Raw genomic sequence first — 20,244 nt, forward strand, 5'->3', positions numbered from 1 at the left:
GCTTAGAAAGCCTTTGCAGGTGTTTTGTGGTAATTATTCAAACTTTCTGAGATAATGACTTTTGGGTTTTCATTGGATGTAAGCCATAATCATCAACATTAACAGAAATAAACACTTGAAATAGATAACTCTATGTGTAAGGACTCTTTATAATATATAGGAATATATCCCTCTGTGTGTAATGACTCTATGTAATATATAGGAATAGATTCCTCTGTGTGTAATGACTCTATATAGAAATAGATCCCTCTGTGTGTAATGACTCTATTTAATATATAGGAATAGATCCCTCTGTGTGTAATGACTCTATATAATATATACTAGAATAGATCCCTCTGTGTGTAATGACTGTATATAATATATAAGAATAGATCCCTTTGTGTGTAATGACTCAATTTAATATATAGGAATAGATCCCTCTGTGTGTAATGACTCTATATAATATATAGAAATAGATCCCTCTGTGTGTAATGACTCTATATAATATATAGGAATAGATCCCTCTGTGTGTAATGACTATTTAATATATAGAAATAGATCCCTCTGTGTGTAATGACTCTATATAATATATAGGAATAGATCCCTCTGTGTGTAATGACTCTATATAATATATAGGAATAGATCCCTCTGTGTGTAATGACTATATAATATATAGGAATAGATCCCTGTGTGTGTATTGACTATATAATATATAGAAATGTATCCCTCTGTGTGTAATGACTCTATAGAATATATAGGAATAGATCCCTCTGTAATGACTCTATATAATATATAGGAATAGATCCCTGTGTGTGTATTGACTCAATATAATATATGTGTTTCCCTTTTTGTATTTCAAATTTGGAGAGAAAAAGGGTTAATAAACCATGCTGCCGTAGAAAAGAGGATCCCTGTAGAAAGAATGATATTATTTGTGTACGCGTTTCAAATCCTTATGGCTTCTTCCTCAGGACAAATCATTTGCCATTGGTATATGATTTGTCCTGAGGAAGAAGCCATAAGGCTATGTGCCCACGCTACAGGATTTATCGCGGATTTGACGCGGATTTTGACGCGGATTTAGCGCGGATTTGCCGAAAATCTGCAGCACAGCTACTCCCCAGCCATTTCAATGGCATTTTGGAAATGCTGTGCCCATGCTGCGGATTTTTCCGCTGCGGATTTTGCCGCGGATTTTGATGCGGAACAAACTGCAGCATGTCAATTGTTTGGTGCGGATTTGGTGCGGATTTTCTGTTTTGAATGGGGAAAAAAAAAAAAATAAAATCCGCATCAAAATCCGCGGCAAATCCGCGGTAAATCCGCGGTAAATCCGCGGCAAATCCGCGGGTGCGGATTTGCCGCGAAAGTTGCGGATTTTCAGGCAAAAAAATCCGCAGGGACCTTTTACTGTGGACACATAGCCTTAGGCTTTGAAACGCGTAGACATATAATATCATTCTTTCTACATGGATTCTCCTTTCTACCGCAGCTCGGTTTATTCACCCTTTTCTCTCCAAACTTGAACTGCATCTCCACGTGGGCCCTGCTGCAGCCGAATTTACGCCATTACAGTGGTTGTGACTCTTGCACCCAGGCCAGGTGAGTCTACCCTTACAGCCCCTTTGCTGACAGTGTTTTAGGATAAGACCCTATTCTCTTCCAGCACTTTTAACCCTTTTTGTATTGAATTACTGAAATAAATTAACTTTTTGAGGATATTCTAATTTATTGAGATGCCCTTGTATATGGAAACAGATGCGGTAATCACTAATGTATACAACAAATCAGTTAATTGATTCCAAACATGTTAAAAACCGAATGTGGAATAGGTGAATAAATTAGCAAAGAGTCAACAGATCCAGGAAGAGCAAAAGTTCTTTATGTAGTGTTCTTGCTAGTAAAGAGATTCTAAAGTATCCAGGTAAATAAACTTGACCTAAACGGAGACTGGACATCTCCATCAAACCCGGGACATCACACGAATGAAAATGCAATATTTATATCATCAAGAGGAACAAGGGAGGAGAGAAAATCCAGCACCGCTGTAGTAAAAATATTGCTTATGAATAAGGAGTCTGTTCTTCTCCGAAACACGTTAAGCGTATTTATACTCTGCAGTTGGTCAGATTTTTCATTTTATGAATTTTGAATAAAGAAAATATTTTTACTACATCGGTGCTGGATTCTCTCTCCTCCCTTGTTCCTCTTGATGGTACTGATTACTCAGCTGTGGAAGCCAAAAAACTTGTTCCTTGCACTGGACCAGAGGCTGGAGATTCCTGCTCTAGAGTGGTGAGCTGAACATATATTTATTTGTGTTTTTGCAATATTTATATGCCAACTATAATAACCATCACCATCCACGGTTATATCTGTGATAAGGGGACATAATTGCTTAAGCACCCTAATTTTCGGCCCTTAAATAACAAAAAAATAAAATATTAGTCCAAATTATGTATATAGTGATGGCGAATTGTGTTGGCCCCCTTGAACTTGCTCAAGAAAATGACGTATTTCTCCCAGAAATTTATTGCAATTGCACATATTTTGTTACGTTTATTTCCTTTATGTTGGAATAACAAAAAAAAACGGAGAGAAAAAGGCAAATTCGGCAAAGTTTCACAATTGGCACCCTCAACTTAATATTCAGTTGCACACTAATCACTTCCTATACCCATTACCAAGCTTCTTACTATGGGTATGGAAAGTATTCAGACCTAGAGCAATTTGCAAAAGAAAAGTTCAACAATCCAACTGATAGAAGTAGATTGGTTATAGAACGTATTCAGACCCCTTTAAATTTTTCACTCTGTTTCATTACAGCCATTTGGTAAATTCAAAAAAGTTATTTTTGTCTCAGTAATGTACACTCCCCACCCCATCTTGATAGAAAAAAAAAACAGAAATGAAGAAATTTCTTCAAATTTATCAAACAAGAAAAACTGAAATATCACATGGTCATAAGTATTCAGACCCTTTCCTCAGACACTCATATATAAGGCACATGCAGTCCATTTCCTTGTGATCCTCCCTGAGATGGTTCTACTCCTTCATTGGAGTCCAGATGTGTTTAATTAAACTGATAGGACTTGATTTGGAAAGGTGCACACCTGTCTATATAAGACCTCACAGATCACAGTGCATGTCAGACCAAATGAGAATGATGAGGTCAAAGGAACTGCCCAAGAAGCTCAGAGACAGAATTGTGGCAAGGCACAGATCTGGCCAAAGTTACAAAAGAATTTCTGCAGTACTCAAGGTTCCTAAGAGCACAGTGGCCTCCATAATCCGTAAATGGAAGATGTTTGAGACCACAAGAACTCTTTTTAGACCTGGCCAGAAGAGCCTTGGTGAGAGAGGTAAAGAAGAACCCCAAGATCACTGTGGCTGAGCTCCAGAGATGCAGTAGGGAGATGGGAGAAAGTCCACAAAGTCAACTATCACTGCAGCCCTCCACCAGTCGGACCTTTATAGCAGAGTGTCCCGACGGAAGCCTCTCCTATGACATATGAAAGCCCGCATAGAGTTTTCAAAAAAACATATGAAGGACTCCCAGACTATGAGAAATAAGATTCTCTGGTCTGATGAGACGAAGATAGAACTTTTTGGTGATAATTCTAAGCAGTATATGTGGAGAAAACCAGGCACATCACCTGCCCAATACAATCCCAACAGTGAAACATGGTGGTGGCAGCATCATGGTGTTTTTCAGCTGCAGGGACAGGACGACTGGTTGCAATTGAAGAAAAGATGAATGTGGCCAAGAGATATCCTAGAAAAAAACCTCTGCCAGAGTGCCTTGGACCTCAGACTTGGCCAAAGGTTCACCTTCCAAACAAGACAACTCTGTGACCATTCTTGACTGGCCCAGTCAGAGCCCTGACCTAAACCCAATTGAGTATCTCTGAGAGACCTGAAAATGGCTGTCCACCAACGTTTACCATCTCACCTGATGGAACTGGAGAGGATGTGCAAGGAAGAATGGCAGAGGATCCCCAAATTCAGGGGTGAAAAACTTGTTGCATCATTCCCAGGAAGACTCATGGCTGTACTAGCTCAAAAGGAGGGCGCTTCTACTCAATACTGAGCAAAGGGTCTGAATACTTATGACCATGGGATATTTCAGTTTTTCTTGTTTAATAAAATTGCAAACATTTCTTCATTTCTGTTTTTTTCTGTCAAGATGGGGTGCGAGTGTACATTAATGAGAAAAAAATTGAACTTTTTCGCGTCTTTAGCTGTAGTTTTAAATTATACCATTTTTGTGTATATGCGATGTTTTGATCGCCTGTTATTGCATTTTAATGCAATGTTGCGGTGACGACAAAACCATAACTTTGTCATTTTTTCCTCGCCACGCCATGTACCGATCAGATTAAATGATTTTAGGTTGATAGATAGGGCATTTATGAAAGCGGAGATCCCAAATGTTTATTTTTGTATTATTTTCAGTGGGGTAAAGGTGTGTGATTTGAACTTTTATTTTTTTTTTATTTTTTCAAAACTTTTTTTTTACATTTTTTATTGAATTTACTAGTCCCGCTAGGGGACTTTATGACTGTATACTCTGAGCGTTTCTCCTGATTAGAGCGATGCTTTGCCGGCTCTCACAGGAAGTGAGTCATGACAGCGCCAGGAGTCGTCATCCGACCCCGCTATATCATGGCAACACTTTGGTGCCTCGGGGCCGCTGATGGCAGCGGGAACTGCGAGTTTTACTCCGCCATGTGGTCTCACAGATTCCAGCCGTAAGATACTTTTGTATTTAATATATTTTTGTAGTGTTTTAGCCTTGTGTGGTTTTTTTTTTATTATTTCATCTATTTGTAATTTTATAAGCCCTGTACCATTTTTTGTATATTAAATCTAAAATCTTATCTGTACCCATCTACAATTAATCTCTCTACAAATTTGTGATTGCTGGCGGGAAGACATTCTGCACCCCCACAGATCAGCGGACTGACTGGCAATAATACACAGACGGTACTATGAGGCTGGCACTGTTATATTTACACTGCTGTTTACTGCCTCAGGCATTGCTGTTCTACAACTGTAACTTTTGGATTTCAGACCGAGCGGTGACGTTCTTGTTCTCATCTCAGTATAATCATTGGGTTCTGATCTCACAACGTGTTGTTTACACAAATCCTCATCCCCAAAACAGCCCATGGTTCCTCGCTCTATACCAGAAAAACTGTTTAACTCACCTTCGGAAGAGCATATTTTGGAAGTTTCATCTGCACAAAGTCTTTTCGTCGGTAGGATACATAGTATTTACTCTGGTTTCCTGTCGTTGTCTGCAAAAAGCACAATCCAAATATAAAATATTAGAGCAATGATACAAACTATGGACGATACATTCCATAAGTAATCGAGAAGCAAGTTGATATTTTATGCACTTCATGTACCACAACAATTATAATACTATATATATTAGTAAAATATTAATATTCTCCAGAACTGCGCTCATTATTCTGCTGGTGCTGTCTTTTTTTTATATGAATTATACTACTTATCCTGTACTGACTGTTTCATGCTGTATTATACTTCAGACCTGCAATCACTATTCTGCTCTGTATCCATACATTACATGAATGATCCTGAGCTATAGATTTCAACCGTCACGGATTGAGGGGGACTGTCCTGATTTAAGGGTTGCAGTCCCGCTGCCCCAACAACTCAGGGCTTTGTCCCGACTTTCACTCGCTCTCCGTGCAAAGTGTTCTCTCTATGGCGTCTTCATTGCTCCCCGTGGTGGGGTCGGCATCTGTACTTTTCACACATAGATTGAGGGGGATTGTCTAGATTTAAGGGGGTAGTCCCGCTGCCCCGGCAGTTCGGGGCTTTATCCCAACTTTCACTCACTCTCCATGCAAAGTCTTCTCTCTTCGGCATCTTCATTACTCCTCGTGGTGGGGTTTGCTGTGTGACAGGGGGCATTGTCCTGCATGAAAATTGTTGGCTGTTTGAGTGATGAATGCAGTAAGGAACCATGTGTTGTTGAAGAAGGTTCTGATCCACACTTGCATTCACTCTGCCATGTAGCTGTAGGAGAGGTCCAACTCCTGCTGCAGAAAATATTCCCCAAACCATGACACTTCCTCCACCAACTTTCACTGACTTCTTAAAAAATTTTGTATTCAGTCTTTCTCCAGTTTGTCGACAAACATAATGTTTCCCATTAGACCCAAATAAATTAACCTTGCTTTCATCACTGAACTGTGAACCACTTCTCCTCTGTCCACACAACATGCTCCTTTTGATTATTTCTGCTAATGAGAGGTTTGGCCACTGTAGCAAGAGCTTTCAGTCCAAATGCTCTTAAACGTCGTGACACTGTATGACGAGACAGATCCTTACCCTGTTCAGTGCTGAACTGGTGAGCAATTACAGCTGCAGTGGTGAAACGATTACCCATGGAGATCCTCTACATTATCCTGTCCTCTTTTGCATTTTTCTTTTGAGGGTGACCAGCCTTCTTTGGGAACTTGAAAGAGTTTATGATGCTGGAAAGATGCAATATTCTCAAAATCCAAATCACAGACTTGGAACCACCAACTTCTCTTGCTATGGCTGATAGGGTCACCCCTTTGGTCTTCATCTAGACGACCTGCTGCTGGAGGGTTTCAGTCACTTTGGAACGGCAAACCATTTTTGAAAAGTCAGTGTAAAATGGAAAGTTAGGATGCCATTTACAGAGTTTTTCAGATAATTAAGGAAATTAGCACCAGGTGCCAGATTAACACCAATAACCTGCAGGTATCTGAAAGTGTTCTCGAATTTTGATCAGTGTTCTTTTACATTTATTTTATTTACATTTTTATTATGTGCTTTAAAATAAAGTCAATTTATGAAATAAGCTTAGAATACTGCGAGTTTCCTCATGTTAGGATATAATTACACAGGACTACACAATGACATTTAGGAAATTGTGTGTTGTTCTCTAAAACACAGTTCCTTGGTCTTTACTTCTCATTGTTTACTAGTATACATTATGCCACCAGTACTGTGTGGCTATTAACATTGTGCAGATAGCCAGCATTATATTACACACATAGTACTGCCTTTTTTGTTCCATACAATGCATCAATATGTTGCATTTCTTAATTTGTTGACCTCAAAGTTTCTATCCTTGCCGTGACAGCCATTTATATCATATGCGCTGTACATACTCCTCAGCAAGTGATAAAACTATAGACTTAATCTAGTGTACATTCATGATTTCACAGGGGATACTGTTGCAGCCAGAGTTTATGTATTTTTAATGTATCATACAATGGTTAATTAATTGAATTAATCCTTATTCCATCAGCAATGCAAAAGATGTGCATAATAATATCTACATATTTATTGTTCACTGGGACTATTACCCTAATACTTTACAATATAACCGCGCAGTCTTTTTATTATACAGATATACTCACCATTCTGTACATCTTTGACCAAATTATAGAAATATTTTTATTCCATCAATAACTTCTATGGGGCATTTTTGTATACCTGCCTTGATATTAGAGCTTTGATCCAGTAAACTGTACTAGAGTATATTTAACCTTTATTACTTTCCTTTCTGTGACGTATTGTTGTCCCTTATACACTATTGTTCATGCGTGATTCCCTTTCCCGCCGTAACAGTCACCACGTGATTATACTTGTATTTAAGTTTGTTTTTTGTCTTACTACCATTGAAGAACTTGATCTTGGTTCTTTTTACAACCCCTTGAAGTGTCCCTCATATTTTTGTAAATATGTTATTATATCTTTTCATGGGACAACACTGAAGATCTGACCCTGCGATACAATGTACAGTGTGCAGCTTGTACAGTCATATGAAAAAGTTTGGGCACCCCTATTAATGTTAACCTTTTTTCTTTATAACAATTTGGGTTTTTGCAACAGCTATTTCAGTTTCATATATCTAATAACTGATGGACTGAGTAATATTTCTGGATTGAAATGAGGTTTATTGTACTAACAAAAAATGTGCAATCCGCATTTAAACAAAATTTGACCGGTGCAAAAGTATGGGCACCCTTATCAATTTCTAGATTTGAATACTCCTAACTACTTTTTACTGACTTACTGAAGCACTAAATTGGTTTTGTAACCTCATTGAGCTTTGAACTTCATAGGCAGGTGTATCCAATCATGAGAAAAGGTATTTAAGGTGGCCACTTGCAAGTTGTTCACCTATTTGAATCTCCTATGAAGAGTGGCATCATGGGCTCCTCAAAACAACTCTCAAATGATCTGAAAACAAAGATTATTCTTTGAGAACCAAATAGGTGTATCTTGGTCTTATCCACAGGACATGTTTCCAGTAATCCAGTATATATAAACTTTGCTTTTAACGATACAAACATAGAAGGATGACAAAAACAAAGGATGAATACGTACCATCTATTAACTTACTGCCACATTACTTTTAAGGTGAGGCTCCAGAGCCAGGTATTGTGTATTTTTGGATTATATCATTTATCTGCGAACACTGCCTTGTTTATATACTTATTGTGCATTCTATTATCTGCACCCTGATACTTCATTGGGGATAAATACAGGATTATTATGTCCATACCTCTATTTCATCCATTCTTTTTCTCTTGTCAATCATGTTTTTAACCTTTGTTTTTACCATCCTTATCTGTTTTGTATTAATAAATGCTGGGTCTTCACATTTTTAGTAATCAGCTTTTTTCCTCTCATGTTACAATTAATTTTTTTTAATAGTTTTTGTTAGCACCCCTCCATTTATTTATATTTATTACATGGTGGGGCACTACTTCTTTCTAAACAAACTGTTGCAAGGAGCAGTGTGTGTATTTGTGTGTGTGTGTGTGTGTATACACAGGGGCATTGTGTGTGGGGGAGTGCTTTACAGAGGGATAACGTGTGAGGCAATATACCGAGGGACAGTGTGGGAGGATAATATAAAGTTGGGCAGCTTGTGTGGAGGGATTGTATACAGAGGGGCAGTGTATGTGAGTGATATCATACAGAGAGTCAGTGTGTGTGTGTGTGTGTGTGTGTGTGTGTGTGTGTGTGTGTGGAATGTTATACTGAGAGGCAATGTGTGTGGGACAGATATTATAGTGGGACAGTGTGTGTGGGGGATATTATACAGAGGAGCAATGTGTGTGGGATATTATAAAGAGGGGCATTGTGTAGGGGATATTATACATAGGAGGAGTGTTTGTGGGGATATTATACAGAGAGGCAGTGTGTGAGGAAGACATATACAGAGACGCATTGTGTGGGGGTATATTATACAGAGGGGCAGTGTGTGGGGGATATTATACATAGGGGCAGTGTGGGAGAGATATTATGGAGAAGGGTGTTGTAGAGGGTGTATTGTGTAGAGTGTATATTATGGAGAGGGGCAGTGTATGGGGTGTATTATGGAGAGGAGTAGTGTAGAGATTGCATTTTGATAGGGGTGGTGTAGGGGGTATATCATTAATTTTCTCAGGGAAATACTTCAGGTCAAGGGTGTTAACATTTTAGGACATGACTGTGTGTGTGTGTGTATGTATGTATGTATGTATGTATGTATGTATGTATGTATGTGTATATATATATATATATATATATATATATGTGTGTATATATATACACATATATATATACACATATAGATATATATATAGTGGCAGTGAGACTGTGGAGGTTTGAGGGGTGGAGGTAGAGCTGAGGTGGGCATAATCTCTAGGGGGCCAGAACATTTTCCCAGTATAGGGCCCTGAAATTCCTAGTAGCGGCCCTGGTGGGTCCACTCCTGCTCGACGCCTTACCATCTCTAGCAGTGAGCGTAACAACGTAACAATTTCTAAACACATACATTATATTGTTCTGCATTATCACATCCTACATAACACTGCTATGCCTTACATTATAGGAGAACATTTCACATTACATTATCAACACTCCCACATGTTACACATTATACCTTCCTATCTTATAATAAAAAAATTGTTTAAAAGAACAGAGTCCTCAGTGGTTGATACCTTTTAATGGCTAACTGAAAAGATGGTAATAATTGCAAGCTTTCGAGACTACTCAGGTCTCTTCATCAGGCATGGTATAACACAAAATCTGAAGAGTCACGTATTTATACACAACAGGACTTAGAATAGTGCAGTAAAAAAAAAAAAAAAAGAACAAGTTATATGAAACAGAACTATCTCTATGGCAGGGGGACAAGCTGTTCTAGCCATAAATACTGCAGCAGTATTTATGGCTAGAACAGCTTGTCCCCCTGCCATAGAGATAGTTCTGTTTCATATAACTTGTTCTTTTTTTTTTTTTACTGCACTATTCTAAGTCCTGTTGTGTATAAATACGTGACTCTTCAGATTTTGTGTTATACCATGCCTGATGAAGAGACCTGAGTAGTCTCGAAAGCTTGCAATTATTACCATCTTTTCAGTTAGCCATTAAAAGGTATCAACCACTGAGGACTCTGTTCTTTTAAACAATTTTTTTATCTCTACTGGCTAACACGGTACAAAGATATATTTTACTTGTATCTTATAATACTAACACTTATCTCTATTATCCATTACATTACACAGCATTGACGCGATTGGTGTCTTCAGGGGAAAAACAAGACCATAGGTCCTTACACCCACTATATTATAAGAGATAAGGTACGGCTTGAAGGATGTGTTTGATGCAAAGCTTGCTTACTGTTTCCAACAACAACAAGCAGAGTTAATCAGTTTACGGTCGAAGTACATTTGATACATTTTCATAAGTGTTATTATGTTTTACTTATCTTTCACCGAATCTATATGTCTATTGCATTATGTGAGTGGGGTTTTTGAAGCTTTCAATCTAATTCCTCATGGTAGCTGTGAGCTATTAGGTAGCTCTCAAACAAGTTATCATTCAGGCCAACAGGTATTTCTTGGAACTCCACTATTCCCATGATTTGGAGAAGGGAGTTAGGGTTAGGCTATGTGCGCACGTTGCGTACAGTCACTGCAGAATTTTCTGCAGCGATCTGAAGAGCACACGTGCGCTTCAAATCGCTGCAGCAAATGTCCGTAGAGAAAAAAAAAAAAGCCGATTCCATGCGCTCTGCCTGCAGCTCCTGCCATAGACAGAGCAGGGGCTGCCGGCAAAGCGCACGGAAGAAGTGACATGTCACTTCTAGAACGCAGCGCTTCGGGCAGCAGCCGAAGCGCTGCGCTCTAAGACGCCACGTGCGCACGGCCCCTGCACAATCTACATAGATTGTGCAGGGGACGCAGGACGCATGCAGTTACGCTGCGCTACAAAGCGCAGCGTAACTGCATGAATTACGCACACGTGCGCACATAGCCTAAGATGCTCCCAGACACAGCAGCTTATTTAACCTAAAAAAAAAAAAAAAAAAAGATTGTCCCACTCCTGGTTTTGGCTACAAATACTGAGATTAAAAATTCACCAATTACTCAATGTGTGCACTTGGCCTGATGATACCAGAATACACACTAGATGGCTGGTCAGACCCACCAAAATTGGCAAGTTTGGAGACCATTAATTTAATTTGTATTGTCACATTAGGGTTCGGTCACATCTGCATATAAAATCTGCGAGTGCAATGCGATAAAAAATTGCATTGGACTCGCACCAATGTTAAACAATAGAGCAGAGCACATCTTCTAGTTTTCCCTCTGCAAAATATGGTGTGCTGCGAGTGCCTACACACCTCGCCATTACAAGTCAACGGGTGCTCGAAAAACGCTCGGCACACACTCATGCATTTTTAACATGGAGTTTTACACACTGTCAAAGCTAGATTAATAGATGTGCAACACATACTGTATATAATGTCCCATCTTTTGTGTATATTATAATTTGGCACACTATAGTGCCTTTCATGTGGAACGAAAAGGTGTTTAACCTTGTCTTTAGCCAAAAAATAAGTCATTAAAAAGAAAAAAAAGCACACGACATGTGTTCCCCCCTATTCTTAGTAGCCAGGTAAGATAAAACAGACAGCTGTAGCCTGCAGCTGACAGTTTTACCGTGTCTGGTAATGCAAAACAGAGGTCAAAAATATTTTTTGACTATTTACCACTACTGGATTAGTAATGGGGGTGTCTGCTAGACGCCCACCCATTACTAATACCAGGGCATGATGCCAGCTGGCAAGTCACAGCTGGTATCAACTTCATATATTACCTAGTTTGCCACTTAACCAGGGCAACAGGAAGAGACGAGGCAAAGCATCAGGATGGGCACATCTAAGGGACCTAACTATATTGCTGCTATATATTACATGCTGGGAATCCTAGATGGGTGCCAGTATTAATGGTGTGGCACAAACAGTTTAAACAAGAAAATGTGAAGAAAAATACAGTAGCTCCAATCCAGGAAAAAAATAAAATATAACACTTTAATTCATAAACATTATAAAATAACAGCATTACCCCCTTAATGGGATTCACCTGAAGGATTTTTGGCATTCAAAGACGCGCTTTAGTTACAGGAAGTGGCCATGGGCAGTAGTTGGGGGCAAAGTACTTTTACGCCCCAGCTCGTTTAATGAAAGTGTAGGTCCTGGCTGTGCGTATGGACTTGTACAAAGGGGGCATTCTGCCCTTACGGGCAGCATGATGCTGTTGACTTCAGCTGGCTATGACCAGATGATAAACAGTTCATTGAAGGAGACCTCTGTTGTAAAATAAACCAGGCCATAAACGAGGGTAAGGTATGAGGCTCGGCCTCCAACTCAGGCTTTTTTTCAAGGGTCATGGTGACCTTCTCCCTTCCTCCATTAATGCCATCACCTGTGGCTGCTTCCTAGCCTCTGGACAACATACCATGCATAGGGCCTTCACTCGCCACTGCACTCTCAGTCACTGTACAGCACTGCTTGCACCTCAACTTCCAGCAGGCTAATGCTGCTGGACTGCTCTACTCCCAGCGTCCTGCGTAACTGGTCCGCCTTTTACTAGGTGGGGTCTGTCTCAGCTCACCCTCCCGTTCTATCAATGCCTCTGCACATTTGTCACACTGCACTGGGCAGGCCTTCCTCTTCCAGTTCACCCTCCAGGGGCAGACACTCCACTCTGAGCTGGCACTCCCAGACACAACACTCCCTTCAGTAGGCGTAACCTGTGGAGGGCTGAATGGATCTTCGTGCCCTTTCTTGCCTTCTACGCCCATAATGTTACAAACTTGGGTCTAGACTGCTAGGCGTCCTGTTTCAGGACCCATCTTCCCTCAATTGCTCTGTACTTCCGTCAACTCTCTCTGCAATCCTGATCATCCTATCTTCTACCTTGACCTCCTCTCACATCAAGGACACCCACCTCATGAACTAGTCAGACCTTAAGGGGGCTTTACACACTACGATATCGTTAATGTTTTATCGTCGGGGTCACGTTGTTAGTGACGCACATCCGGCGTCATTAACGATATTGCAGCGTGTGACACTTACCAGGAACCTTAAGTGACCTCAAAAATGGTGAAAATCATTCACCATGGAGTAGTCGTCCCAAAACCAAAAATCGGTAAAGGTTGATTATCGATGTTGTTCGTCGCTCCTGCGGCAGCACACATCACTGTGTGTGACACCGCAGGAGCGAGGAACGTCTCCTTACCTGCAGCCGGCCGCAATGTGGAAGGAATGCGGAATGACGCAATACGGAAGGAAGGAGGTGGGCGGGATGTTACGTCCCGCTCATCTCCGCCCCTCCGCTTTGATTGGCCGGCCACTTAGTGACGTCGCGGTGACGTCGCTGTGATGCCGAACATCCCTCCCCCTTGAGGGAGGGATTGTTCGGCAGTCACAGCGACGCTGCCAAGCAGGTAAGTGCGTGTGACGCTGCCGTAGCGATAATGTTCGCTACGGCAGCGAACACACGATATCGCACACATGACAGGGGCGGGTGCTTACATGCTCGATATCGCTAGCAATTGCTAGCGATGTCGTAGCGTGTAAAGCCTGCTTTAGGTCTGTCACTACCACACGCTGAGCCCTATCTGTGATCCTGACAGGAAACTGTCACTGTTCCTTCACCCTAGCCCCTCCCACTCTGGTCTAATCTCAAATATTAACTCCAATTTTGCCCTGTTGGCAGGCAAAAACACATTTCAACAGGACTAATGCATGTGACAGTTCACATTATTGTTCACAATAACACTAGTGTCTTCAAGGGGGAACGTGGGTATTGTGTCCATTTTCTTACATCAGCACATCTCAAATCAGTCCACACTTGTCATGACCTAATTTCTGGAAGTAAAGGGTTTTCTAGTAACTGATGTTTCTAGAAGTGACAGTGATAGTAAATTTGCATGTAGCAGCAAAACCTATGTTTACCTTCCATTTTCATAAATCATTCAACTTCGCATCATATCTCGAAAATGTGCAGTTCATAAAGGCAGAAGCCATTTATACCATCAATCACTGTCCCTCCTCATCACGGCAGCATGAACATCAAGTAAAATGAATTACCCCTATCTGCCGCTGGTAGCACTTTTGATTTAAATTCTTTCTTTTGACACCAGCAAGAGATTCAGGAGGTAACAGCGAAGTGGCCGGACACCACACAGAATATAATTAGATTACATAGATTTATGGACCAAACTACATCCTGCCTTGCCTGGATTTTTGATTATTTATTGTGCTGAACACTGAGTTATATCTTCAGATAACATTATAGAAAGATCAAATACAACATAACGTTCATATTTCTGAAGATGCAAAGGCGTAGTTCTGAGGCAAGGGTGGGATTCAAATTTTTAACAACAGGTCCCCGGTTTGTGTAAAAGAACCCCACCAATTTCACAGCCACACATATTTTCAAACACTTTGATCACCCCCCTGCCCCCCCCCAAAAAAAACAAGTTAAAAGTATAAGCATTTTCCCCCTCTTACCCCACCAGTACCTTCATGTATAGTCTCAGTTCCTCCGTCAGGTCCACTCACTGTCAGTCACTTCCTCCTATGGTGAATAGTATTAAATGATTTTCTCCAAGTTTTTTTAAATTATCTCCATCTATCACCTTAACTGTCTGCTGCACCTAATTTCTGGCCTAAGCAGCCACAAGCGAAATATGTGCAAAATACCATAATTAGATCACATATTACCACCACATAGTGACTGAATGTCACATACAAGGAAGGGAGAAATACCACCACACTGTGACCAGACCGCATATTACCACCACATTGTGACCAAATGATACCACATACAAGGGAGAAATACCGCTACGCTAAGCTGGTGGATGTTAGAGGCCTTACGCTCCTCCACCTTCCATTTGAGGATGCCCCACAGATACTCAATAGGGTTTAGGTCTGGAAACATGCATGGTATAGCGCCAGCGTCTCTGCAGAGACACCGACTTACTCTCTGTACCGACTAGGTTGTATCCTCCTCATGCACATGTACTTCTGCCTCTTTTCCCTCCCGGGCCCTGTACATGCCGCACAGGGATCCTAGGAGTGCACTTAAGACAAGCGCGTGCACCTGACCTGCTTTTAAAGGGCTGGTGTGCCATTTCCAGGAAATGTCTCTCAGCTAAAAGGCACTGTGTATTTAAGGCACACTCTCATTAGGGGAGGTGCCTGCACAACACTTCGTTAATCAGCCTCCAGTCAGCTATCTAGCTAGTTGTCGGGTCCTGAACTCCTGTCCTGTTATCCCTGTGTCAGTCTCCAGTACCTGCCTTCCCATACCTTTCTATTCCTGCCATGTGACCTCTCCTATCCGTACCCGTCTGTCCAGCCTGCCTCAGTCAACCTACCTGTACCCGCCTATTCCTGAGTCACTGCCCTGGGAGTGGTACCAGGTGTCTGCCTCTACTAAAGGGGTAAGCCTGGGTCTCCTCTGTGGTGCAGTGGGTCCACTAATCCCGCTCACCACCTCTAAACCGGGTGCAAACGTTATACTTGGCCAATCCAGCACCTTTACCCTCAGTTTCTTTAGCAATGCAGTGGTGGCCTTGAAGATATGTTTGGGATTGTTATCAAGTTGGAATTCTTCCCTGTGGCTCAGTTTCCGAAGGGAGGTGATCATGCTCTGCTTTAGTATGTTACAGTACATGTTGGCATTCATGGTTCCCGTAATAAAGTGTAGCTCACCACAGCCAGCAGCACTCATGCACCACCATGCTTGATTGTAGTCAAGACACACTTGTCTTTGTTCCCCTCACCTGGTTGCTGCGACACACGCTTGACACCATCTGAACCAAATAAGTTTATCTTAGTTTCATCAGACCATAGGACATGGTTCCAGTAATCCATGTCCTTAGTCTGCTTGTCTTCAGTAAACTGTTTGCGGGCTTTCTCATACATCATCAGAGAAGAGGCTTCCTTCTGGGACGACAGCCATGCAGACCAATTTGATGAAGTGTGTGGCATATGGTCTGAACACTGACATGCTGATCCCCACCCCTGAAATATCTGCAGCAACGCTGGCAACACTCATACGTCTATTTTTAAAAGACAACCTCTGGATAAGACGCTGAGCACGTGCACTCAACTTCTTTGGTCAATCATGGTGAGTCCTGTTCTGAATGGAACTTGTCTTGTTAAACCGCTGTATGGTCTTGGCCACCGTGCTGCTGCTCAGTGTCAGGGTGGTGGCAATCTTCTTATAGCCTAGGACATCTTTATGTAGCAACAATTATTTTTTTCAGATCGTTAAAGAATTCTTTGCCATGAGGTGCCATGTTGAACTTCAAGTGAAAAGTATGAGTGTGTGAGAGATAACACCAAATGTAACACACATGCTCTCGGGTCACATCTGAGACCTTGCAACATTAATGAGTCACATGACACTAGAGAAAGAAAATGGCTAATTTGGCACAATTTGACCATTTTTACTTAGGGGTGTCCTCACTTTTGTTGCCAGTGATTTAGACATTAATGGCTGTGTGTTGAGTTATTTAGAGGGCACCAAATTTACACCGTTATACAAGCTGTACATTGACTACTTTACATTGTATCCCAGGGTCAGATCTTTAATGTTGTCCCATGGAAACATATATTAAAATATTTACTAAACTATGAGGGGTGTACTAACTTTTGTGATATACTGTATTACCACCAAATAGTAAATGAATGATACCACAGGTGGAAGTAGTAAAGTATATTTTCTTTGAAACTTTGGAGCATTTTAGAGAATAATATACCTGTTGTTTTGGACAGCAGGAATCTCCCGAGTCCTGACATCTTCATTTCAGGAGCTCTTTTACATGTTTGATGTGATTCTGCTAATGGTGGATTCTGTTATACACAATACACTAGAAATTTCAGACAAATGCTAAAGGGAATTTATTACTTGGATTAAACTATATAAACTATAACCACCATGTATAAAAGACGTTGTAACCCACTTTCATTTGTCCTAACTATTCCTAACTCACACTTTCCTAAATACTTTTACTTCCTACAATGCTCCTGTAAGATGATCTTTCGTGATCCTATGTTGATGTTTTAGCTTTGATCCTTCTAATCTGGAGATCAGTATCGGACAAACTGAGCAGAGCATGATACTGGTGGTGATTGGGCTACCTCTCTGTCAGTGACACATGCCCAGACAACACTTCATTCTCCTCTCAGCCTGTTTTACAGTGTGGTGCTTTGATGCGATAGGCACTGCGATGTGCAGCTAGTGCACTATGATAAACTATCTAATCATCAGCACATCACAGTGCAGATTTCCCTTTCCTCTCAGCCTGCTTTAACCTTATAGTTCTCCATATATTATAATGCACCCTCATAGTCCTCCAAAAAGTATAATGCACCACCCATAGTCCTTCATATATTATAATACACCCCATAGTCCTTCAAAAAGTATAATGCACCACCCATAGTCCTCAATATATTAAAATGCACCACCATAGTCTTCCAATAAGTATAATACAACCTCTATAGTCCTCCATATATTATAATGCACCCCCGTAGTCGTTCAAATAGTATTATGCACACCCCATAATCTTCCACCAATGTACTCTCTGAAAAAAATAAATAAATAAAAAAAGTACTCAACTGTCCTCTTTCCCCTCTGTTCTGTCAGTCTCCTTAGCCTGTGTTCTGCAGCTCTGCACATCTAGGTAAAGCGGGTGCACAGTAATGACGTAATTGCACCCCTGCGCTGAGACGTCAGAGCATAGACACAGCGGGAAAATGATGGAGGAGGGAGTGGAGTGCTCCTTCTTTGATCATTGCTTTTAACTGTATTGGCATCTGATATAAACATCTGATAGAAGGCACAATGAGGTTTATTGTGTGAAGGGATACTGCTAAGGTCTCCCTTGAATTAAGGTGAGACACTTACACTATGTGCAGAATTATTAGGCAAATGAGTATTTTGATCACATGATAATTTTTATACATGTCGTCCTACTCCAAGCTGTATAGGCTGAGAGCCAACTACCAATTAAGTAAATCATGTGATGTGCATCTCTGTAATGAGGAGGGGTGTGGTGTAATTACATCAACACCCTATATAAGGTGTGCTTAATTATTAGGCAACTTCCTTTCCTTTGGCAAAATGGGTTAGAAGAGAGATTTGACGGGCTCTGAAAAGTCCAAAATTGTGAGATGTCTTGCAGAGGGATGCAGCAGTCTTGAAATTGACAAACCTTTGAAGCGTGATCACCAAACAATCAAGCGTTTCATGGCAAATAGCCAACAGGGTCGCTAGAAGAGTGTTGGGCAAAAATGGCGCAAAATAACTGCCCATGAATTGAGGAAAATCAAACGTGAAGCTGCCAAGATGCCATCTGCCACCAGTTTGGCCATATTTCAGAACTGCAACATTACTGGAGTATCAAAAAGCACAAGGAGTGCCATACTCAGGGACATGGCCAAGGTAAGGAAGGCTGAAAAATGACCACCTTTGAACATGAAACATAAGATAAAATGTCAAGACTGGGCCAAGAAATATCTTAAGACTGATTTTTCAAAGGTTTTATGGACTGATGAAATGAGAGTGACTCCTGATGGGCCAGATGGATGGACCAGAGGCTGGATCAGTAAAAGGCAGAGAGCTCCACTCCGACTCAGACGCCAGCAAGGTGGAGGTGGGCACTGGTATGGGCTGGTATCATCAAAGATGAACTTGTGGGACCTTTTCGGGTTCAGGATGGAGTGAAGCTCATCTCCCAGACCTACTGCCAGTTTCTGGAAGACAACTTCTTCTAGCAGTGGTACAGGAAGAAGTCATTATCGTTCAAGAAAAACATGATTTTCATGCAGGACAATTCTCCATCACATGCATCCAAGTACTCCACAACGTAGCTGGCCAGTAAAGGTCTAAAAGATGAAAAAAAGAGAATTTTGTTTACTTACCGTAAATTCTTTTTCTTAAAGTTCCGTATTGGGAGACCAAGACAATAGGTGTTTAGCTTCTGCCTCCGGAGGACACACAAAGTACTACCCTTAAAAGTGTAGCTCCTCCCTCTGAGCTTATACACCCCCTGGAGAACCAGATCTAGCCAGTTTAGTGCAAAAGCTGAAGGAGAATAGCCACCCACAAGTAAAACAGAGCAAGAACCGGAACAACCGGAGACTCTGTCCACGATAACAGCTGGTGATAACACGCGGAACAAGAAATTGCCAACAGGCAACAGGGAGGGAGCTGGGTCTCCCAATACGGAACTATAAGAAAAAGAATTTACGGTAAGTAAACAAAATTCTCTTTTTCTTTATCGTTCCTATGGGAGACCCAGACAATGGGACGTCTCAAAGCAGTCCATGGGTGGGAATAAACAGAAAACCTAAGAAGTAGGCGGAGCCTAACTTCACAAATGGGCGACAGCCGCCTGAAGGATGCGTCTGCCCAAGCTCGCATCTGCCGAAGCATGAGCATGCACTTGGTAGTGCTTTGAAAAGGTATGCAGGCTAGTCCAAGTGGCAGCCTGACAGACTTGTTGAGCCGTAGCCTGGTGCCTGAAAGCCAAAGAGGCACCAACAGCTCTGGTCGAGTGTGCCTTGATCCCCGGCGGGGGAGGCACCTGAGAACACTGGTAGGCATCCGAAATGGTCGACCTAATCCAACGGGCTAAGGTCGGCTTAGAAGCAGCCCTTAGAGAGGCCCTTGCGCCGACCTGTGGTTAGCACAAAAAGAGAGGTGCACCGCCTAAGAGCAGCGGTGCGAGACACATAGATCCGAAGAGCACGCACCAGATCCAGAGTATGCAAAGCTTTTTCAAAGCGATGAACAGGAGCCGGACAAAAGGAAGGTAGGGTAATGTCCTGGTTAAGGTGGAAAGGAGAGACCACCTTAGGAAGAAAGTCCGGAGTCGGACAGAGAACCACCTTGT

General features: G+C 41.5%; 1 protein-coding gene across 2 annotated transcripts in view; it reads right to left on the minus strand.

Annotated features, from left to right (window-relative positions):
- SORCS2 (sortilin related VPS10 domain containing receptor 2) overlaps positions 1-20,244 on the minus strand; it is a 1,328,268-nt gene that overhangs the window by 235,987 nt on the left and 1,072,037 nt on the right. For both annotated transcript variants that reach the window (XM_075346856.1, XM_075346855.1), the window contains exon 8: positions 5,190-5,279. In XM_075346856.1, coding sequence (XP_075202971.1) covers positions 5,190-5,279 — 90 coding nt within the window. The remainder of the gene's footprint in view (positions 1-5,189; positions 5,280-20,244) is intronic.

The sequence above is a fragment of the Anomaloglossus baeobatrachus genome, chromosome 1, assembly GCF_048569485.1.
Source record: "Anomaloglossus baeobatrachus isolate aAnoBae1 chromosome 1, aAnoBae1.hap1, whole genome shotgun sequence".
NCBI lineage: Eukaryota > Metazoa > Chordata > Amphibia > Anura > Aromobatidae > Anomaloglossus > Anomaloglossus baeobatrachus.